Genomic DNA, 22,865 nt, shown 5'->3' with positions numbered 1-22,865 from the left:
CAGCAACTGTTGCGTGTCATAAATGCGCCATAAAACAGCCTAATCCCGCTGCACACACTTGAGCCGGCTGCAGCAGCGCGCTCGCCGCATCAGCTGTCTAAGAGAGAGGCCCTAAGATCACCCACCCCTCACACACACGCATACACTCACGCACATGTTACTCACGTAGCTTTCGGCTCCCTTTTACGCACTGCCGCTGCGCTGCTCCTGTCATTGCTGTCTGCTTTTCTACAAACTTTTTTGCTGCTGCTGCTTGCTGCTACATGGTCTTGCCCGCGTTTCTATTGATACGCATACAGTGAGCACTCGCGATCGAATGCAACATTTTAATTAGCATTAGTAGGACTCTGATCCTGTAGTCTAAATGCTACTTTTTCTGATATATGTATGTATGTATATATACATATGTATATATAGTGCTTGATTCGAAGTCCTTGCGAATTACCTTCATTTAAATGGTGCTTCCTTAAATAAATAATAAAATGTCGCGCGAACATCCTTTGACCCTCGACAGTTGCTCTTAGTTTGTACACACTCTATACAAAGCGCGCACACACACACTAACGCATGCAGAGATTTGTAAAGCTTGTTTTCATATACATACATACATACATATATTTTTGTTGTTGTCGCGTTGCCCACTTTTTGGCTCTTCCTCTTCGCTGTGCGTCGACGTCTTCAGCGTCGTCTTCTTTATTGTTTTATTGTCAGTTTAGGGATTTGACAATTTGCTTGCTGATTTTTTATGACAATCATGTATGTAAATTTTCGGCGTGCCTTCCACGCTCTCAACTCTTCCTCAAGGCCCACGCAGCCCAAAGGCAAAGAGAGAAAGAGTGAGAGAGTGTATGGATGGATGTATGTATGTGTGTGTATGTAGCTGTATCTGTAGCTGAGCCCCATTAGCTGGCATTTGGCTTACGAGATTTTTAAATACTTTTGGGCATTTTCATTCGTCCCAGCCCAGAAAAAAATGAAAAAGACAAAAAAAAAAAAATCTTCGAGCTCGAACCCTTCGCACATCTATTTTTAGTTTTTCGCTTTGGCTTTTTACTTGCATGAATGTGTGTATAAATTTATATGTATTTTTTATGCTCTGCATAAAAGTTGAGTTTATTAATTTTAAAGCGTTGACAAGTTTTACGAGACCCAACAACAACAACAAAGCTAGAAACCAAAACTAGGCTAAAAGTGGGAGGCGAACGTGTATGCGTTTTCTCATCAGAGCCAAAGCGTGAGTCAATCTGGTTAATAGAGCAGGAATGTGGCCTAATAAAGCTGACCAATTTAATCAGATCGAACCGCCTGCGAAACAATCGAAACAGCTGTTGTTGAACTTTTCTTTTCTTGTTTTCTTTTTGCAATTCTTGAATTGATTGTTACAAACTCAGACATCGAATCACTTCGGAATTACAAAACTTATCAAAACCAAGCCAAAACAATTTGTTTCAGTTGCCTGCCTGGTCTACAAGCGGAGTTACAATGGGCTAGTTGCTCCAAGTCGGGCTTGAATACGGTTTTTGGGGCCGCATCATCACAAAGAAATGGCCAAATTGCCTTCGTAAAGCAAAGTAAATAAATAATAAAAGCAAATCAAATGCAAAAAAAAAAAAGGTCGAAAGAAAACAACAACAGCAAAATGCAAAAACAGCGCCAGCGTTGGCAAAGCAAAAACAAATGCAGCAACAGAAAGAGACAGCGAAAGCAGCGACGGCGAAGTCAGCGAAAACACAAAACGCACGGCACATAAGCGCTGCCGCTGCTGCTGTTGTTGTCGCCGTCGTTGCTGTACATAGCGCACGCACACTCACACTCACACACACACACACAAATACTAGCGCACACGCACGCTAGCCCAGCAGCGACTGCGCTGCTGCTGCGGCTACTGCTACTTCTGTTATGTGCGCATATGTGTGCGTGTGTGCGTAAGTATTTGCTGCTGCTGCGGCTGCTGCTGTTGCTGCTGCTGCTGCTGCTGCTGCCGCTGCTGCTGCCAGAATGCCGCATGCACGTCGGTCATTTGTATTTGGAAACACAATTCCGTTCCGTCATTTGTATTTGGAACGCCGTAGCAGAAAGAAGGACACGAGCGAATAAGCGACGAAGCGTGTGAACGGAGTGGAGCGGCTATTTTAGCTTTTAGCGCCCTTTTTTGTTTCATTTTCTTTGTACATGTAAAATAAATATTTAAAAAATATAACATACGGCAAAAATCAACAACAAATTTTTGGCAACACTTTTCGGCAAAAAAAAAAAAAAAAAAAAACTATTTCGGACTTAAAGAAAATCGAGAAAAAAAAGAAAGAAAAACACTGATAAAAAGTTAATCAAATAATTGACGCGTTTTGTATTGTTTTTCCATTGTGTTCGTAAACATTTTTTTCTGTTCAACTGCAGTTAAAAAAAAAAACAAATCTTACGGAAATTCTCAAGTGATCGTGGAGTGAACAAAATGTAATGTAACCAAAAGAATGAAAACGAAAAACCAAATGCCAAAAGGCAACGATCAAAGAAAGAACTAACCGGCGAACAGCAGACGAAAGCGAACCGAAACTCTTTCGCGCTCGCAAAATCAAAATTCTAAATTCAAAAAGTAAAGAGAAAAATACAAAAAAATCAACATCCCAGCAAACCTTCAAGTTCTTCGTTTCGGTCTTTTTTTTATGTTATTATTCTTCAGTTGTTTTGTGTTTCGGTGAAGCAGAAGAAGAGAAGGAGAAGAGAGAGAGAGAGAGATCAGCAAGCCGCTAAACACAAAAACTGCACAAAGCGAAGGCGCAGATAAGTAAGCAAAGCCAACAGCAACAACGACAACAGCAACAACAATAATAATATCAGCACCAACAATATCAGCGGCGAAGATGGCGATCATGATGACCAACAGTCCATCATCATCATCGTCTTTGCCAATCAAATTCATAATTGTTATGTAGCTGTATATATTTCTAAATATATATGCATATATATATGTATACTGCCATTTTTTTTTTACAAGTGTATGTGTGTGTGTGAATGCAAAACTATACGAACACTATGAACATAAAGAAATGTGAAAGCTACAACAGCAGCAGCAACAACAGCAAACGCATTCGCAACTGCATGCCTACAAGAGAGCACACTGTTAAGATCAGATTTAACAGCTGCTAAAGCAAATGCAAATGCTAAAAGAGAATCTCAGCACATTTTGGATGCTTGTATTTGTTTTTTTTTTTTTTTTGCTATTTTTTTTCTCGATGAACAGTGCAAAGCAAAGTAACAGAAGCTGCGGCTGCGTAGAGCTCTGCTGCTGTTGCTGATGTTAAGTGATCGTTTTTTAAAGCCTCTTTCATTCTCTTTTGCACCTTGCTGTGCTCTTGGAGCCAGAACCGTTATCTGAGAACTCAAGTAGTGCATGTGCATGTGACTAGTCTATATATATGTACATATGTGTCTGTTTTGTAAAAATTTGTAAATTAAAATTTAAAATTTATTTTTGCAGTACAAATACAAATACAAATACAAAAAACAAAACCAAAACGAACGGCAAAGCAGCCAACGAATATTAAAAACAACAGCAACAACAATAAATTATTTAAAAAAAAAAAAACACAAAAAAAAACATCTTAAGCAGCTGTCGAAGCAGCAACTAGAACAACAGCAACAATTAAGAAGCAAGCCACATGAGCAGCAGCGCGACGCCAACGCCGACGCAAACGCCAACGCCGACGTTTAATGGCGAGCATAAAAAGTGAAATGCCGCCACTGCACGCGGCAGAGGCGCTCGCTGCTAGCAGCAGCAGCAGCAGTAGCGGCCCAACTGATAGCGGCGGTGGAGGCGGCACAGCAGCAACTGCAGCAGCGGCAGCAACAACTGCAGCAGCGGCCGCAGCAACAGCCACAACAACTGCATCAGCAGCAACTGTTGCTGGAGGCAGTGCGCCAGCAACGCCGAATGCCAATGCAACAATCAGCGCCGCCGCGGACTCCAGCGATAATCAGCCAGGCACGCCGCAGCCAACAACCCAGCAACAATCGCTGATGTCAGTGGACGCACAGCAGCAACAGCAACAGCAACAACAACAGCAGCAGCAGCAGCAGGCGTCGGGGATAACGCATCAGCCATATGCAACGCATCACATGTACGCAGCAGCAGCGCAACAGCAACCACCACAGCAGCAGCTCTACGGCGGCCTCTACGCCAGCGATATGCAGCAGCAACAGCAGCAGCAGCAGAGTTACGCGGCCAGCAGCTACATCAACAGCTACGAGCAATTCTATCAGCAACAGCAGCAGCAGCAACAGCAGAGCGCCGCTGACTATGGCGGCGCCTATGTGGACTACAGTAAAGCCTCGGCGGTGCGCTATCATCCGTATTTGCAGCAGCCAACGTCGGTGCTGCCAACGGCTGCGGCGGCAGCAACTGTTGCTGCCGTCGACGATGCCACAGCAACACCGGCGGCCGCAGTAACGACAACAGCAGCATCTGTTGCTGCGATGAGTCCGCGCGTCGTTAGCAGCAGCAGTCCCACCTCCACCTCATCGCATCTGCAGCTGAGCAGTGCCACGCCCAGTTCGCCGGTAGGCGGCTGCAAGCTGCAGTGCAAAAAGTGCGGCATCTTGAACACTAACGAATCGGAATTGCAGGAACACATTGCCAACGTGCACGGAGAATCGCCATACGGAAGCAGCGGCTATGCCAGCTCGCCCTACATCAAGGAGGAGATGCCGATGCCGACGCCAACAGCGGTGGCCGCGGCAGCAGCAGCAGCGGCGGCAGCCAGCGGTGAGCTGCTCGACTTGGACTCCCAGAAGATGGTCTATCACCAGCAATTGCTGCAACAGCAACAACAGCAGCAGCAACAGCACCACCACCATCACCACCACCTCCAACAGCAGCAACAACAACATCCGCAGCAGCAGCATCAGCAGCTCCATCAACACGACGCTGTGGTTGCCGGCCTGCCATTGGCATTGCCCGATCCATTGCATTCGATGCAATCGATGCAGCAACGTGCGCTCCACAGTTGGGAGCAACAGGCCACGCCCACCGAGGGTCTGCCCGCCTATATGCAGCCGCTGCTGGAGAAGTCGCCGCACTACTACGGCTCGCCCAAACAGTCGCCGTATCACCCATCGACGGTGGTGAAGCAGGAGTATGCATTGATCAAATCCGAATATGCCGACTCGCAGCATTATGTGGACAAATCGTTCGATCCGACGGCAGCCGAGGTGACCACCAGCCCGGCCGAGTTTCCGAGCACCACAACAACGGATGGCAATGCCGTGGGTGGCAACGCTGGCACCGCATACCGTGGCTTCGAGCCGCCCAGCTCCAGTTCGGTGCTGCCGGCGAATAGCCTCACGGCCAAGGCGGCCACCTGGAAGTCGAACGAGGCGCGTCGCCCGAAAACCTACAATTGCACCGCGTGTAACAAGTGGTTCACCAGCTCGGGCCACCTGAAGCGCCACTACAATACGACGCTGCACAAGAATGCGGTGAAGTCGAGCGGGCAGCCGGATCCGGCAACGTTGCCCATATCAGCGCATCATCATCCTGCACGTGATCCCGTTACGAAGACCAGTCGACGCGGCAATGCGGCAGCAGCGGCCGCAGCAGCAGCGGCAGCGGCGGCAGCAGCAGCAGCAGCTGCAGCAGCCACACAGGAACCGCCAGCAGCGGAGCCGCCCAGAAGTCCGCCGGACTATGGAGGAGGCGGTGGCGGTGTTTGTGGGGCGACGGGCGTGCAGGTGGGCGCCGCCATGTCGCAGTATTCGGCCTCGCCGTCGCCCACCGCCCAGCAGCAGCAGCAGCAATTGATTGCCAGCAATGGTTATGCCAATGGCCACGCCCACTATCATGGTCATTACAATATCCAGCAGCAGCAGCAGCAACAAGTGCAATCGACGACAAACGCTTCACCACAGCATGCTAATAGCAACAACAACAACAGCAGCAGCAGCAACAACAACAATTCCGTTTTGAACGGTCACCCAAACGGGCTAGCAGGTCCCTCCGCCCCAATCAACAACAACAACAACAACAACACACAAATGCCGTCCTCCCAAATGAGGGGCCTGCTGAACAACAACAACAACAAAATAACAACAATCAACAACAACACAACAACAACAATAGCCACAACTATAAAAGTCGAGCAAATGGAGGACAGCAGCAACTCAGCAATGGTCATGGAACAGGAGCAGGAGGAGGAGCAGCAGCAGCAGCAGCAGTTGGAGGAGCACCAACAGCAGCAGCAGCAGCAGCAACACGTCTTGCTGCAACATCACCCACTGGAGCAGCAGGAGCAGGTCAGTTATCTGCTGTCGCGGCCCTATCACAGCAGCAACAGCAACAGCAGCACCACCATCACCACCACCAGCACCACCATCAACAGCAGCAGCAACAGCAACAACAGCAGCAGCAGCAGCAACAGCAGCTCGCCGCCTATTACCTACCACCACCACCAACAACTGCAACCGCTGCCGCAGCAGCAGCAGCAGCTGCAGCCGCTGCAGCAGCAGCAGCAACTGGAACAGGAGCAGCAACACCAATCGCACCACCACCAACTGTTGCAGGCAATGGATTTCTCGCGCACCCAGCCGCTGCTGCCGCCGCCGCCTATGGCAGCGCTGCTGCCGCCTATAACAATGGACTACAACATGCTGGCTTTGGATATGCAACAGCAGCACAGCAATATGCTGCAGTGCAGCAGCATCAGCACGCCGCAGCAGCCGTTGCTGCCGGTCACTATTACCACCACGCCCATCCACACGCCCATCCCCATGCACACCCACACGCCCATCCACACGCCCATGGCCATCCACACGCCCACCACCCACACGCACATCAATATGGACATGGAATGCACCACTATGCAGCAGCAGCAGCAGCAGCACTACCTGGCACCACAGCCGCTGTCGCCGCTGCCGCAGCCGCTGCAGCCGCAACAACTGTTGCTGGTGGACAGCAACAGCAGCAGCAGCAGCAACAGCAGTACGGCCAGCAGCCATACGCCCAACAGCAGCAGCAGCAGCAACAACATCAGCAGCTCAGCAGCAACAGCAACACAGGTGGGGGCGGCAGCAGCAGCAGCAGCAGCGGCGGCGGCGGCAACATCACCACCGCCGCACATCATCACCAGCAGCAGCAACAACAGCAGCAACATCATCAGCAGCAGCAGCAACATCTCCAACAACAGCAACAGCAACATCTCCAGCAGCAGCAACAGCAGCAACAACATCCTGCCATGCTATCAGCAGCTGCCGCCGGTGCTGGAGCACACAATGAGCTATCACACTATTATTGGTAACGAGCCGGGCCACTACGACACCTACACGACCAGCGACGGCCACCAGATATTGCAGCTGATGCCGGCTGCCTCGCTCTTTGCGCCCTATGCACCACTGTCGCCCTATTCGGTGGCTGCGCAGCGCTCGCCGCAGGAGGGGGACTTGCCGCCGGTGCATACGCTAACGAATGCATTGCAGGCGCAGCAGGAGGCGCAACAGCAGCAGCAGCAGCAGCAACAACAACAACAACAGCAGCAGCAGCAGCAACATACAACTTTAACGCTGCTGGCCACGCCCACTCCGTATTCGCCCACAGTGAGCAGCTCGCGTGCAACGCCAGCCCTAGAGCTTGATATGGCATCGCTCATAGCACAGCAGCAACAGCACGACTACGAGCAATATCAGTTGCAGCAACTCGAACAGCAGCAGCAGCAGCAACAACAGCAACATATTGAGCAACAGCAACTGGAGCAACAACAGCAGCAGCAGCAGCAGCAACTCGATCAGCTGCAGCTGCAACAAACTGTTGCCGTGCTGCCCAAAAAGCGACGCGCGGCCGTTGCACTTTCCTCAACAACAACAACAGGAGCAACTGGAGCAGGAACAACAACTGTTGGTGGTCCGCCCAGCAAGCGACGACGCAACAGCAGCATCGGCTCAACATCGCCACACTCGACCACATTGCCATCGGGTCGTATCAAGTGCTTGGAGTGCGACAAGGAGTTCACCAAAAACTGTTACCTCACGCAGCACAACAAGAGCTTCCATTCCGGTGAGTATCCATATCGGTGCCAGAAGTGCGGCAAGCGCTTCCAAAGCGAGGATGTTTATACCACGCATCTGGGCCGCCATCGCACCCAAGATAAGCCGCACAAGTGCGAGCTCTGTCCAAAGCAATTCCATCACAAGACCGATTTGCGGCGACACGTGGAGGCCATCCACACGGGCCTCAAGCAGCACATGTGCGATATCTGCGAGAAGGGCTTCTGTCGCAAGGATCATCTGCGCAAGCATCTCGAGACGCACAATCGTCCACGGGTTGTTGGCAAAAAGGCAGCGGCAGCTGTTGCTGCTGCGGCTGCTGCTGCTGCCGCCGCTGCAACAGCCAAAGCAGCAACGGCAGCAGCTAAAACAGCAGCAGCAGCAACAGTTGCAGCAGCCACCATTGCTAGGACAACAGCTGACGATGTTGCTGCTGACGATGATAGTTTGCTAGACGATGATGAAGACGATAATGATGCTGAGCAGCACCAGCAGCAGCAGCATCAGCAACGGCAGCAACTGTTGCTGAGCGGCGAGCATCATTTGATTAAAAACGAATTTGTTGATATTAAGAATGAGTACGAGGAGGAGTTCACGGAGGACTTTCATATTATTGAAAAGGATATTGAAATGTATTGAAACGGGGGGATATATATACATATTTATAACTGAATACGTATATATATAGAGGGCACAGGGGGTTTGGGGATTGGGGGGTTTTATTTGGGGAGGGGTTACTCAGGGGATGGCTGGTCTTCAAATGCAAAACGCTTTAAAAAAAAATACAAAATTAAAAAGGCAAAAATTAAAAAAAAATTTATATATATATATTTTTAGCCTTTTATTCACATGTTTTCAAATTCCATTATTTTAAATATAAAAAAAAACAAACAAGTTTTTTGCTAACAAATTTTTATTGCGCGTTCCAGCAATAAATTGTTGTTCCAAAAACACACAAACACAAAAAAAAAAACACATTTTTTAATTTTTTAAAATATCAAACAAATTTTAAAAAGTTGATAAAAGAAAGCCTTCGGCATTTGAAGACACGCCCACTCAGCACAGCTGTTATAAAAACTAAAACAAAACTTTGCCATATGAAAAGAAAAGAAACAAAAGCTATAACTATAAAATATGCTATATATACCCACATATATATATAAATATATATGTATACAATTTTTTTTTTTTTTTTAATTCAGAATTCCTAATTGTTGTAGCAGCAAATTTAATTTAATTGAAGAAACAAAAACCTATGTTAAATTGTATTATTATTATTAATTATGAATTAATTAATTGTCGTAGAAGTTTTTTTTTTGTAATTTTTATTTCCAATTATATTATACGTATTATTTGTATTTTTATTTTGTTATATGTAAACTTAATGTTTTAAGGCCGTGCATACCTCAAAGAAAACAAAACAAAAGAAAGATTGAAAAGAAGAAACGCTTAAAGAATGCAAGAAAACAAACAGAAATCAGGGCAAACTATATATATACTATATGTATATATATATGTGTGTATATATATATAGTATATATATTTATATATATATATACATATATATATATATATAGATACTAGATGATCTGCTGGATCTATAGTACATTGTTTATATTATTATTTTATTTGATTAAACTAATTTAAATGCAATTGTTGTTTATTTTCTGTCAGCCTGTAAAACATACACATATGCCATACATATATATGTATATATATAAATATGTAATACCAATTGATATGTATAAATATATCTATATATATATATATGTATATATATATATACATATTTCTTTTAACCTACGAAACGCCAAACACAAACACAAAAGAAAAACGCAAATATCAGGGATAAAACTTATAATTAAACCAAGTTAATGCTTATATATATACATACATATATACATATATATATGTATTTCATATATTTATTATTATTAATTTTTTAATTTATGCATTTGCTTTGTAAGTCCCAAAATAAATACATGAAAAAAAAGACCCACAAATAATAAAAAGAAAACAAAATTAAATTTTTTATTTTATTTTAAATTTATAATTTGCCTTAATATAATACTCAAAAATATAAAATTTTAATTTGCCATTAGCTTTATGTTTCCCACTTTTTCCTTACAAAATACGCTCCGAACACACATACATATATATATGTATATAAATAAATATATATATATATATACATATATACCTACATATATAATAATTAGTTTCTATCATAATTTTTTTTATTATAAAACTTTTTTTGTGTGTAATTAGCGCAACAAATTTGTTTAACTATATATATATATATATATATATATATATATATATATATATTTAGCTACTAAATGAATATACATATACATATATTAAAGTGAGAGAAGAAGAAGAAGAATAACAAAGAAGAAAACGAAAAGATAAAAAGTAATGCGAAGAGTGGAAGCAGAAGAAACGCTTTCCGTACCAAGATCTTAAAACAAATGCAAAATAAATTATTGAAAATGTTTCAAGCCAAAAAAAAAAAATTATAATTTCTTTTTATTTTTTATATCTGAAATGCTTTACTTTTGGTTATATTTTTATTAGTATTTCTTTCAGTTATTTTTTATTGGATAAACAATAGATACTAGATGAACTGGAACAAGACTTTTGATAGTTGAAAGTGGAATATGACAAAAAAAAAAAAACCATAGAAGAGAAAAAAATATTTATTTTATATTTTTATACTATTTTCGTATTACTTTTTCTTTCAGTTATTTAGTTTATTATTATTATTATTATTTTTTTTTACTGAATGAACCGGAGTAGTATTAAAGAGGAATATGGTATAAGAGATAGAGAGAGCGAGAAATTGGTTAAAAGTTATTTATGAAAGAATATTTCGAATGTGAGTTTAGCTGGAAGAATCTTATATACAAACATATAACAATCATGGAGCATACATGGAGCTTGCACTGAATTAAAATTTCGGGAAGAAATTTTACAAGTTTTCGGACTATAAGTTATACAGTTAGTCAATAAAGTCTATGTACATTAGCAACGTACGAGTAATGCTATACAGACATTGCAGAGATTAGAAACTCTATATAGTTTATATATCAACATATATATCAACAAGTTTATGCTCTTCTCACACTCCTAACTGATCTATTTAGCTAAAGATTTTAGATCTTCAAGAGTCAAGCTCTCTTGAGCTTATGCAGAGTCGAATCAAACAGCTGCCATATATTAGAAATGTCAGCAATAAACAGTTTTACATAACGTACATATACATACATGATACACACACACACACACAGATACATACATACATAAACCATGTGATAAGGGCATTTAAATGTCGCTCAGCGCTTTTTTTTTTGACTTCTTGTTAATTTTGTTAATTATTTTTGTTGAATTTTATTTTTATATTTATTGTGTTGTTCTCTACATTGGCTGCTTTTTCAGTTTCTGTTGTTGTTGTTGTTGCTAGTTCCAAAGAAATTACGTGCGTGTGTTTAAATATTATTTTTTTTTGTATTTCTCTCGAGTCTCGAAAGTGGAGAGACGCAGGCAAATTGAGGCAAGGCGAATTTTTAGCGATGCGCCGTTGATTGTGTCCGAAAAGAAAGAGAGGCAAGCATATACTATATATATATATATGTAGGTACATATACACATGTATGTGTGTGTGTGTGTGTATGTGGACTACAAATTTGGACAGGATAAATGCGTTGCAAAGCTTGAGCTGCTTGACTAGGCTCTAGATCTTGCTCTATATATCTCTATTTCTTTCTCTCCCTCTCTATCTCTCTCCTTCTTTGCCTTTATATATGTATATAGATAATATATCTATTGGTAGTATTGTGTTAACTATCATTATGGCGACATCTAAGTGCCTCAGCAACAAATCATAAGCAAAGTATCTTTGTATCTGTATCTGGCAAATACTAAAAACGAAGAAAGACAAAAAAAAAAAAAAAAAAAAAAATGAAAACCAAAGACAACGCCAGCAACAACATAACACGCACACATGTTGCCAGCTGCCTCGCGCGCACTCTCTCTGTCTCTCCCTCTCTCTCTCTCTCTCTCTCGCCTTTTCAGTTTGTGTGTGTGTGTGTGCAGGAACAGCAGTAAATAGCCAAAAAAACACACACACACAATATATACACACACATGGGCAAAGACAAAGTAGAAGAGACAAACGAAAAGTGCGCGCCACAGCAAGCGGCAGCAGCACGAAGCAAGCAGCGAATGTATCTCAAAGATACGCAAACGCAAACAGCGTAGCCAAGCGACGCGTCGCGACGCGACGCCGAAGCCGAAGCCGAAGCTGAAGTTGAAGTTGAAATTGAAGTTGAGCGCCTGCGCGCCTGCGCAGCAACAGCAACAGCCACCAACAACAGCAACAACAACAACACCAGCAGCAACAGCAACAGCAGACTATGGCTATGTCATCATAACATACAACGACGTCGTCGTCGTCGTTTGTACACTGAGAGAAAGACTTCTCTGCTCAGAGCAAAGTCCTGAATAAATCCTAACTAGTTGTCAAATTAGCTGCTGATTTGTTTATATTTTAATAGAGCTATATTCTATACAGATGCATTTGATATAGTTTATATATGTACATATACATATGTATTAATTTAGGGATGTACCTACATATATCTTAGCTATAAAGTAAAAGGTAACAGAGCTTCAGATCTAGACTTATATACCATATATATAGCCATATAGCCTATATGGTAGTTGCTTATCTTGTACCAATTACATTTATATAAATAATTATTTTTATCCACATTTATATTTATATTTATATTATATCATATATAAAGTTAGCTGTTTATTTTCTTTATTTTCTGTCAACTTTTAATCAAAATATGTGCCTTAAAATAAATAAACTTAAAAATGTTATTTGTTTAATCAACTGTTTTTTATTTCTATAATCTAAATAAGCTATATTAAATATATATTTGGTTTGTATCATTTTGTATTATTTTTTATATTCTAGTATTTAAAATATTATTATTATTATTCGTTTTTTAGTATATATATTTATTTATTATTGCGCTCTCTTTCTCTGTCTCACTGAGTTTCTGCTGCCTTTCCAGTCTCTCTCTCTCTCTCTCTCTCTCTCTTTCTCGTTCACTGAGTCCCCTTTCAGTCTCTCTGTGTTTCCCATTTCTCTCTCTCTCTCTCTCTCTTTCTTCCATTATCCCCAAGTCTCACTCTCTCCCAGTATTTGTCTCTCGCTGTCTCTCACTGACCCACTGGACCCACTCTGTATCTCTCTGTCTTTCCCCGTCTCTATCTCTCTTTCTCATGGTCCCTCACTCTAGCCCAGTCTTTCTCTCTCTCGTTCTCTTCCTGTAACTTCACAAACTAAGAAACAATCAAGAATACTTTTACTCAAATGGAGAATGATCGAGAAAGGTAGAGTCAGATCGAAGAGGGTAATCTAATAAAATAGGGTATGCAATGATTGCTTCGAGATTGTACTACATTAGAAATAAAACAAAATTTTGCTTTGGCATTTCGCTCAGTGCATTTGTATCTGTGAATTCCTACTTGCTGCTTCTGCCCTTTGGCTGTTGCTGTTGTTGTTGTTGTTGCTGTTGCTGTTGCTGCCGCTGTTGCCGCATTTGTTCTCGCTGTGCGTTTTTCTTACGCGGTTTGTTTGTTGAACATCAAAACTGGTTTCCTGTACATATGCTCATCCAGCAACAACAACAACAACAACAGCAGCAGCAACAACCATCTGTAATTTTAATTTTTCGGCAAGGCAGAGATTTCGATCGACGACGACGACGACGACGTCGCTGCCCAGGTAGAAATTGTGTACCTTTGTATTGTTTGCTTGCCATGTGTGTGTGTGTGTGTGAGTGTGTGTGTATCTTGAAGATAGCTGGAAGACAGTAGACACACACACACACACACACACACACACGAACTCATGTGACTGCTCTCTTTGTGTATCTGTGTGTGTGTGCGTAATCCTTGCTGCCTTTTTCATGTTTTTCTGCTGCTTCGTCGTCTGCTGCTTATGTGTTGCAACAACAACAACAACAACAACAACAGCAGTTACCATGATTCATAGTTGTTGCTGTATATAGCCAGCTATATAGCTCTATATGTGTGTATGTATCTATGTATCTGCAGCTCCTTTCAATGCGCAGCCACACAAAAAAAAAAAAAATATATATATAATTTTTTTTTTTTTTTGTATATTTATTTTTGATATATAGAAAGATCTCTGCAGCGCTCTTAACTGTGCACAATAGCTGCCTGTCAAGGCTTTTGTCTGCACATAAATATGTGTGCTAGTGTGTGTGTGTGTGTGTGCAAATATCTGTGGCATACATTCTCATAGAACAGCCGTCGCTGTTGCTTGTTTTGCTTTGCTTTGGGTTCGTTTCTTTTCGATCGAAGCAGGATCGTTTTAGAGCTGCTGGCCCAGTTACCAGTTACCAGTTGCCAGTTACCAGTTGGCATCTCTTCGAATTTGCTGTAGTTACAGCCGGGCCACGCCCTTGCCTAACGCCTTAACTGTTACAGTTAACTTGTCAGATTTTTATATATGTATGTATATTTAGCTTTTGCTCTTTTTTGCTGACAGCTGATTGACTGTTTGATTAACCCATGTTGGCCCCTAACAAATCTTCATGCACGTGTATATGTATGTACATATGTATGTATGCGTGTATTTATATCTATGCATTTTGGCATTTGTGCCTGGTTCTACGAAGGGTTGGCCACGCTGACATCTAACACAAAAACTCAATCAAATTAGCGGCAAATGCGAAATTATGTCAAGAGCAACCCCGCATCCCCTCGTCTTCCGCCCCCCGCCCACCCCTGAGCCGCCAGCTTTTTTCCATCATTTGCCACATTTTCCATTTTCCATTTGCCATGAAACTGTAAATTGTCTTTCATTTCATTTCATTTGACTTTTCCCTTTTAGCCGCATTTTGTGTGTGTTTTTTCTTCCTTTCTGTTGTTTTTTGTTTTTTGATTTTCTCTCATTTTCTCTTCTTCTTTTTTAATTACCAAACATTTGACAGCATCCTGATGCTTATATTGTGTTCTCGAAAGAGTATAGATACACACACACACACACACACACTGGCAATCTTAACCTTTTTTTTTTTCGGTTTTTCGACGTGAATTTTATATGCTAGAAAAATCAACCCTCGAAATAGCGTTAGATATATTTGATTTTTACAACATTCGAAGATGAGGAAGAAGCAGCACACATGAAAGAATAGGAGGTGGAAGAAGCAGCAGCAGCAGCAACAACAGGAGCAGCATCATCGTATAACCGCCATTCCCATGCTCAGCTTCATCAGTAAACATCTTTGAGAGCATCTGCCTCTTGCATTCTCTCAGTCTCTTCCCCTAAATTTCCAGCTATCTATACTGAACTCACATTATTCAATTGCCTACGTGAAAATTAGAACGCGGCTCAAAGTGCTCTAGCAATTGTATTAGGGAAAGAAATGGGAAGAAAAGAGAAGGAAAAAAATCAGTTGGGAAATATGGAGGATATATTTAGGGGAAATAACTGTATTTATTTTAATTTTATTTTAGATATTATTGCATATCCAATGACTGATGTTTAATTATTAATTATTAATAATTAATTACCTATTATTCAATTACTTTTTATGGTTATTATGAAACTTTTTTGAGTTGCTGTTCTATTCTTCGAATATTGGAACTCTAATATTTTTTTTACTATATATGTGAACGGTAGCATTTAGTAATGCTCGAATTTTCGGAGTTAGTTCAGTTTCTGGAATCAGTTTAATATAATTTATGCCAAATGAAAGAAAAAAAATTCGGACAATTTCTTAAATGATCTAAATTACAGCTAATATAATAATATAATGTTATTAATTGTATTATTAATTATTATGAAAATCATTATTCATTATTTGCTTCTTCTGCTTCTTTAAAGACTTCTAATATTATCTATTACATATATCAGCATTGAGTTTTTTCATTATTCAAATACAATCTGGAAGAGAAAAGTTCCCAAGCAATTCCAACTGTGAGAAGCATAGAGAATACCCATGACAGTTACCTTATAGTACATACAGGGTATCTAACAATATTAAACAGTCAAACAGTTCCCACACATGCTTTAAATACATATGTATACATATATCTTTAGCTTATAAATATGTGTATGTGTGTGAGTTTGCTGTTTCTGTGTCTGTGTGTGCAGCTGTTTAATTATTATTAATTATTATTCATTAATTTGCTAAAGAAACCACCCACAAATGCAAATGCATAGACACACACACACACACACACACACACACGCGCGCGCACAGACACATATACACTCCGTTAGTTGGCAAACAAAAGACTTAGGCAACGAACTTGGCCGCAGTCGCTTCCTCCGCCAAAAAAAAAAAAAAAAAAAAAAAATACAAATACAAATACAAATACAAATACAAATAAAAACAAAAACTATAAAAAATTTCAAAAATAATAAAAAATAAAAGCACAACAGGCTAGCAAGGCTTCTCTAAATATGTATGTATAAAAGAGCAGCTATAAGGCATGTGTGTGTGTGTGTGTGATAGCTAAGAAGGAGCGTCAAATGGCGCACAGCTGCGCCACAGTCACAGCCAAAGCTAACAAAAATTTTGTTGTTGTTGCTCAGAAATTGTTGCTACATTTGGAGTTGACTCGAGTTGACGTTGTTGTTGTTGTAGTTGTTGTAGTTGTTGTTGTTATTATTTCATGTGTGTCCTAATTCCAATTCAACAGAAATTTGTGTCTCACAATCACAAAATTTAATATACATACATACATAAATATATATGTATGTGTGTGTTTGTATATGAAGTAAAGCGAAATAAATCTTAGAGCCGAGAGGCAAGCGAAACGAGTTGAAAATAAGAAAAAAAAATGTATATATATATATAAATCTAAAAAAAAAGTTTAGCCTAAAGTTTTGTGTAGTTGTTGTTGTTGCTGTTGTTGCTGTCGGCGCTTTATCCGATTTTTGTGCTCTGCGCTGTTTGTTGTTGTTTTACTTTTTTTTTTTTTTGTATTTTTATGACGAGTTTCCGCTAATTGCTGATGCGCTGCAGATTAAATGAAGCAGCGACAACAACACCAACAACAACAACAACAACAGCTGCGCTCAAATGGGGAGCACGCCCAAGGCATCGAAAATGTAACAAAAAACAAAGCGAGAGATGGAGGTAGAAAGGGGATAGGGAGGGCGGTAGTGAGCACGTAATACAGCACAAGACCTAAAACTGAACTTTAGAAAATTTCGATTTATTAATGCCAAAAAAAAAAAAAAAAAAAAAAAAAATGAATAAATTACAAATTTTTCAGTTAACTCTAGCCTAGTTTCACTGTACATAGTTAGAGCTGATATACTAAAGTTAGTTAGCTATTGCTTCAACTGCCATCGATTGTCAGAGACAAATCAAATTGGAGATTTAGTTTTGAGAATGATGGCTAAAGCCCAATGGCTCAAGCGAGGTGTGTGCTACACTGCAAAAAATTTATGGATGCATATATGTTGCTATAACATTTTTTATAGCACATATATCATATAGAGACACATTCGTATATAAGCTTGAGCTCGATATTATTATTATTATTATTATTTTTTTTTCATCTCTATTCATATGGGGTATATTGGTTTTTGGGCAAATTTTTCGTTTTAGTCAATGAGACTTGCCAGTGTGTTATATGTAGAATATATGTAGGCATACATATACATATGTACATATGTACTTATACATGCATAAGATAGATCTATAAAAAATGTATTCTAGGAAATGAAAGTCTGATGTATGCTCATATGACGATATATATGTGTAGATGGTTATATATTAATATAAATATATCTACATTTTCAAATCGCATAAAATTTTCCATATTTCTAAGCCTGGCTTTATTGGGCTTTTAAATGATATATGTATGTATATACTACTAAATTAATAAATACAGCTGTGTATATAGCTACGCCCACTTAAGCGAATATCGGCAGAGGCGTAGCATCTAAAGTTTTACGCCTTAGCATCTATAGATCTAGATATAGGAGATAAGCAGGAGCTCTACAAATATTTGCTATAAAATAGCAAAAGACATCCCCTCTGCATTTGGATAAGAAGCTGACAAACATATTTTATTTATTTTCTAAAACGAACGAGTATTGTGCAGTCGGGTTTCAGGCCAATGAGACTAGATGGTGGAGTTGAATTAAATTGAAAGTGAGCTGCAGTTGGGGAGAGAGTTAACTCAATGAGAGTGCTGCCCGCTTACAGATTCAATTAATTTGATTGGAATGGAGCGACTTTTTATTTTGTTGCAGTGTAGGGCACATACACACACATGCACACATATACACAGAGCGATGTAGAGCAGTGAGGAAGGGGTAAACCGAAATTAGAAATGGAAAAAAAGGCGTTTCGTCGTGGTTGTTACCTCAATTCCTCTCGCTAGAGTTGTTGTTGTTGTAGCGCTTAGATTGTGGACAACAACAACAATAAAAAACGAGGAGATTGACGCTGAAGAAGAAGAAGAAGAGAGAACAAAATAAAAGAGAATTATACGAATTATAAGAATTACGCTGAAACTGAAGAGAAAGACATCTGATAGATATCAGATTATGCTCTGCTGCTGCGCTGCTGCTGCGGCTGCTGCCCTGCTGCCTTAGCCTAAGCTAATAATGCTAGCCATCTGTGTGTGTGTGTGTGTGTGTGCATATGAGCATAATGAGCTATAATTGGATTAAAAAAAGATTTATTTATTATATTTCATTTGGTATACAACAATTTTACATTCGCCTGCGCCAGCTGCCCGAGAGCTGAGAATTGAAAGTCGAGATTCCCAGTACGAACTTCTCGGAGCTCGGACATTGACTAATTAGCGCATTTGTTTCTTAATTACTCTGGCCCAAAAAATACATTTGCATTAATCTCTCTCCCTCCTCCCTCCGCTCTAACACTCTCTCTCTATCTATCTCTCTCTTTCATTGTCTGATTGCAGCATCCAGCAACAGCAGCCAGCGTCGGATGACAACGAAGCGCCAATATCAGCTGCAAGGCCAAAACCATAACCAAAACCAACATCAAGTCCAAGGCCATGGCCAAGGCCAATGGCAATCGCAATCGCAATCGCAATCGCAATCGCAGCATCCGAGCATCCAGATGCGGCATCACAATGCCCACAGACGTCTCAAAATTTAAATGAAATTGTTTATTTCGGCACAGTCCCGTTGCGGGGGGCGACGACGTTTTAGTATTTAAATTATACCAACTATCTAAATTACGTATGTATTGTACGATTATCGAATATCGAATAGTTTTAATCTAACCCAAAAAAAACAAAAAAAAAAACAACACCCAAAACTACCTCTATAGAATCACACACCCATATCCATGCTCCCATCCCCCATCCAGAAAATGAAATGTGTGCCAAGGCAAGGTTCTAAAAAATCTTCCATCAATTATGGCATCGATGTTTTTTGCTAAATTTATATAGTATTTTAAGCACAAATCTTTTCGGCTGGATAGCATATTTAGCACATGTACTAAATGTTTAGTACACTGTTCCGCTAAGCACATACGCGTTGGCAGCTTGCGAGCTGAACTCACAAAAACAGTTGTATACAGATGTACTAAAAAATGTACTAAAATTGATGTACTTAATATAATGTGCCAAAAGATCAACTACAACGTATGTAGTATTTAATCAAGATATATCGAAAGGAATGTACTAAATAGAATGTACTAAAAATATGTATTTTATAGAATGTACTAAAAAGGTGCATTTCGACGTTGTACCAAAACAACATTTGTTGCTTTTTACTTTTAGCACATCTGTATAACAAAGTACTACATGTGTACTAAATATCGAAAACGGAACGCACAATTTTATAAAGTACACCAAAATATTTAGTACTACTTGCAAATGTATTAAAAGCTGTATTAGATGTACGAAACTCTTGTTAGAAGGTTTTTAACTGAAAATGAAAATATCAACATAAGCAATTTCACCACTGTCTGTACTAAACGTACTAAAATCGTTCTAAAATTGAGTACATGTGCTAAATGCAAAAAAAGAGAAACAAATCAATTCAAAATTAAACACAGCAATTTAAGCAAACATAATGAATATAATAATGGTTGATGTACTAAAACTTGTGCTAAAAACGAAGCAACCAACAAAGCAAGCATACATAGGTGAGAAACATAGCTAAAGCAAATGCATTGTACATATGAAATGTGTATGTGTTATTCACGATTATTTATATTCGCAACTAAATAGATTTTTTTTGTTATACATTTTTTTTCTCAATTATTTTTTGTTGAATACTTAAGCTCCTGCTACATATACATACATATAACTAATATCAACAATGTGCATATCATTTTTGTCGGGCAAGTTAATAACAATAATTAAGCATAAATAGCAAAAAGGTTAACTAAACAAAATGTGAAGAATACGAAGAAGAGGAGGAGAAGAGGAGAAGAAGTAACCAGCACAAGGCAATAATAATTCTTTTAGTTCAATTGATTTCGATTGGAATTGAAATTTTGATTTCAAGCAAATTTCAACTGTGCAATAAACGAAACGAGAAAGAGAAGAGCAAAACTAAATTTAATATACATATATACAATTTTTTTTTAAAGCTATATTATACATATGCATATACATATATGTGTGTATGTATAGGAACTTTTAGTGTAAGCGCAGCATAACGAATACCTCAGCCAATAGACTATATACATATATATATAGCGCAAATAACTCAACTGCAGCTCAAGCAACTACCTCGTTAACAATAATAATGATGATGAAGAAGAAGAAGAAAAATATATATCAAACTCACGAATACGTAAAATCTAAATAAAAACAAAAACAAAAAAGTTAAATTAAATGTACATTCAATTTTAACAAATTATATATATAAATATATATACAGAGATATATATATATATATATATATGTACTTTAGCGCAGCAACACGCCCCCTGCCCCGCCCATGTTGTCATCGGTTTAAATTTGAATATTTATATATATATAATGATGAAAAAAAAAAAAATACTTTTTGGCTAACTCACAAATTGTTGCACAAATGACAACGGGCGTGTCTACCCATGGGCGTGGCTTTTGGCTGGCGCTGGGCGTGGCAAGTGCTGCCCACTAACCCTTAAAGCGAAACTAAAAACAAAAACAAAAAACATACGAAATGAAATGTTTGTCAAACCTAAATGTAGTTGTAGTTGTGCATCTATTTCAACAACGAAAACTAATTGAAAATTATTATAAATAAAAAAAGAAAACTAAAAAAAAAAATAAAACGTAATTTAAAAATACATTTTAAACAGAAATTTTTTTAAATTGTACTTTTTCAGTAAAACTTTTTTTTTTTTTGTTATGTTGAGAACTTGAAGCAATAAACGAATTTTCAGTTCACATAATGAAACACACATATTCGCGTTCTATGTAGAAACTACATATGTTACAATTTTTTAGCAATTAATTATGATTAATTAATAATTATTAAATATATATATATACTGTATACATATATATGTATATATGTGTGAAGTAGAGCAAGATAAATCACAAAGTAAATCAGTTTTGAGAGCACCAAGTGAAGAGGTTGAAATACCCTTGCAGACATATACCAGATATACTATAATATGCTAAATTGTCCGACTATAAATAGATCAACCTTATACATGACTCTAATTCTAATGAAATTTTGAATACAGCAATTTGAAACCTTTCTCATAAGACAGCTATGTCTCGATGTGTTGTAATCAGCGAATCCATTTGATTCCATGATATACCGAAACTTTAACTACCAGAAGCAGTTGCAGCAAGTTGCAAGCAAATCGATCCACTAACTGCCGAGTTCCTATAGATATTTGGTGAGTTGCTGTAAGAGAAAGTAAGACAAAATTCAGAAATGGTCTGCAAGGGTTATGAGACTAACATAAACAATTTATGCAGAGCTGAAAGCACGGAATAACTTTGCTTCTAGTGTACAAATCTAGAGCTATAACTAATATATACATATATATAAAGAATGCAACAACAACAACAAACTAACTACAACAGATAACAATAAAAATGACAAGGAACCGTGTACCTCTCTCAACACCTGGCTAAGGGCAACTCGAATTTAGGATTCCGATTTCAGCTTCTAGTCGGCGTTAATAGTGTGTGTGAGTGCATGTGTGTATGTGTGAGTGAGTGAGTGTGTGCCTGTGTGTGAGTGCCTGTGCGTGTGTGTGTTAGTGTGCATGCGTGTATTTGTACATTTTTACATAATCCATAACATATATACAAATATATACAGTAATAATTTTTTGATAGCGAGGTGCACTCTAAACGTTTTTAATCGATAATCGATAAATCGATCAATTGCAAACAAACAAATCCATTTGGTATATGTATAACAAATTTTCACTCTATAAATGTTTTTCCCCCAAAATTAAACGGTAATGTGTTTGTAGTAAACGGCAAAAATCTTTCATAAAAACAAAAACAAAAGCAACAAAAAAACAAAAAAAACCAAAATAAAAAACTGTTGAGACAACATGAGCTCAGCTTAAAGATGAATTTATGACACAAAGATAAGCAAAGAAAAGAAAATATAATTACTTATTATTATGATTTATATGTATACATATATATATATACGTATATACAAACATATGTATGTATACATATATAAGCACAGGCATTTACGATATACCCACAATGCAAAATGCGAGCGATCAAGTCAATGAGAGTCGAAAAAAAAAACAAAAAAAAAAAAAATTGTCATAAACAAGAATTTGAGAAAATATAAATATATATATATATATATA

At 39.2% G+C, this 22,865-nt stretch overlaps 1 protein-coding gene across 6 annotated transcripts; it reads left to right on the top strand.

Moving 5' to 3' along the window:
• The first annotated feature begins 2,026 nt into the window (after positions 1–2,026).
• On the top strand, positions 2,027–22,865 carry zld (zinc finger protein zelda). 6 transcript variants are annotated; one of them, XM_089472951.1, is made up of 3 exons: positions 2,028–2,593; positions 2,681–2,785; positions 3,479–10,058. In XM_089472951.1, exon 3 carries the CDS (start codon positions 3,712–3,714, stop codon positions 8,668–8,670), a length of 4,959 nt encoding a protein of 1,652 aa, XP_089329077.1. In that variant the 5' UTR covers positions 2,028–2,593; positions 2,681–2,785; positions 3,479–3,711; the 3' UTR covers positions 8,671–10,058. The 6 variants fall into 6 exon arrangements, with proteins under 6 accessions (XP_089329078.1, XP_089329077.1, XP_089329081.1 ...); XM_089472955.1 differs by adding an exon at positions 19,027–22,865 and having other exon boundaries at positions 2,029–2,785; positions 3,479–8,041; XM_089472953.1 differs by having other exon boundaries at positions 2,038–2,174.

The sequence above is a fragment of the Drosophila arizonae genome, chromosome X (genome assembly GCF_054131065.1).
Source record: "Drosophila arizonae isolate 15081-1271.41 chromosome X, UAZ_ARI_1.0, whole genome shotgun sequence".
NCBI lineage: Eukaryota > Metazoa > Arthropoda > Insecta > Diptera > Drosophilidae > Drosophila > Drosophila arizonae.
This window is presented reverse-complemented; position numbering and strand designations above follow the sequence as displayed.

Bases quoted from the DNA above. Each gene is read 5' to 3' on its own strand.
- zld (XM_089472952.1), top strand. From the start codon at position 3,712: ATGGCGAGCATAAAAAGTGAAATGCCGCCACTGCACGCGGCAGAGGCG.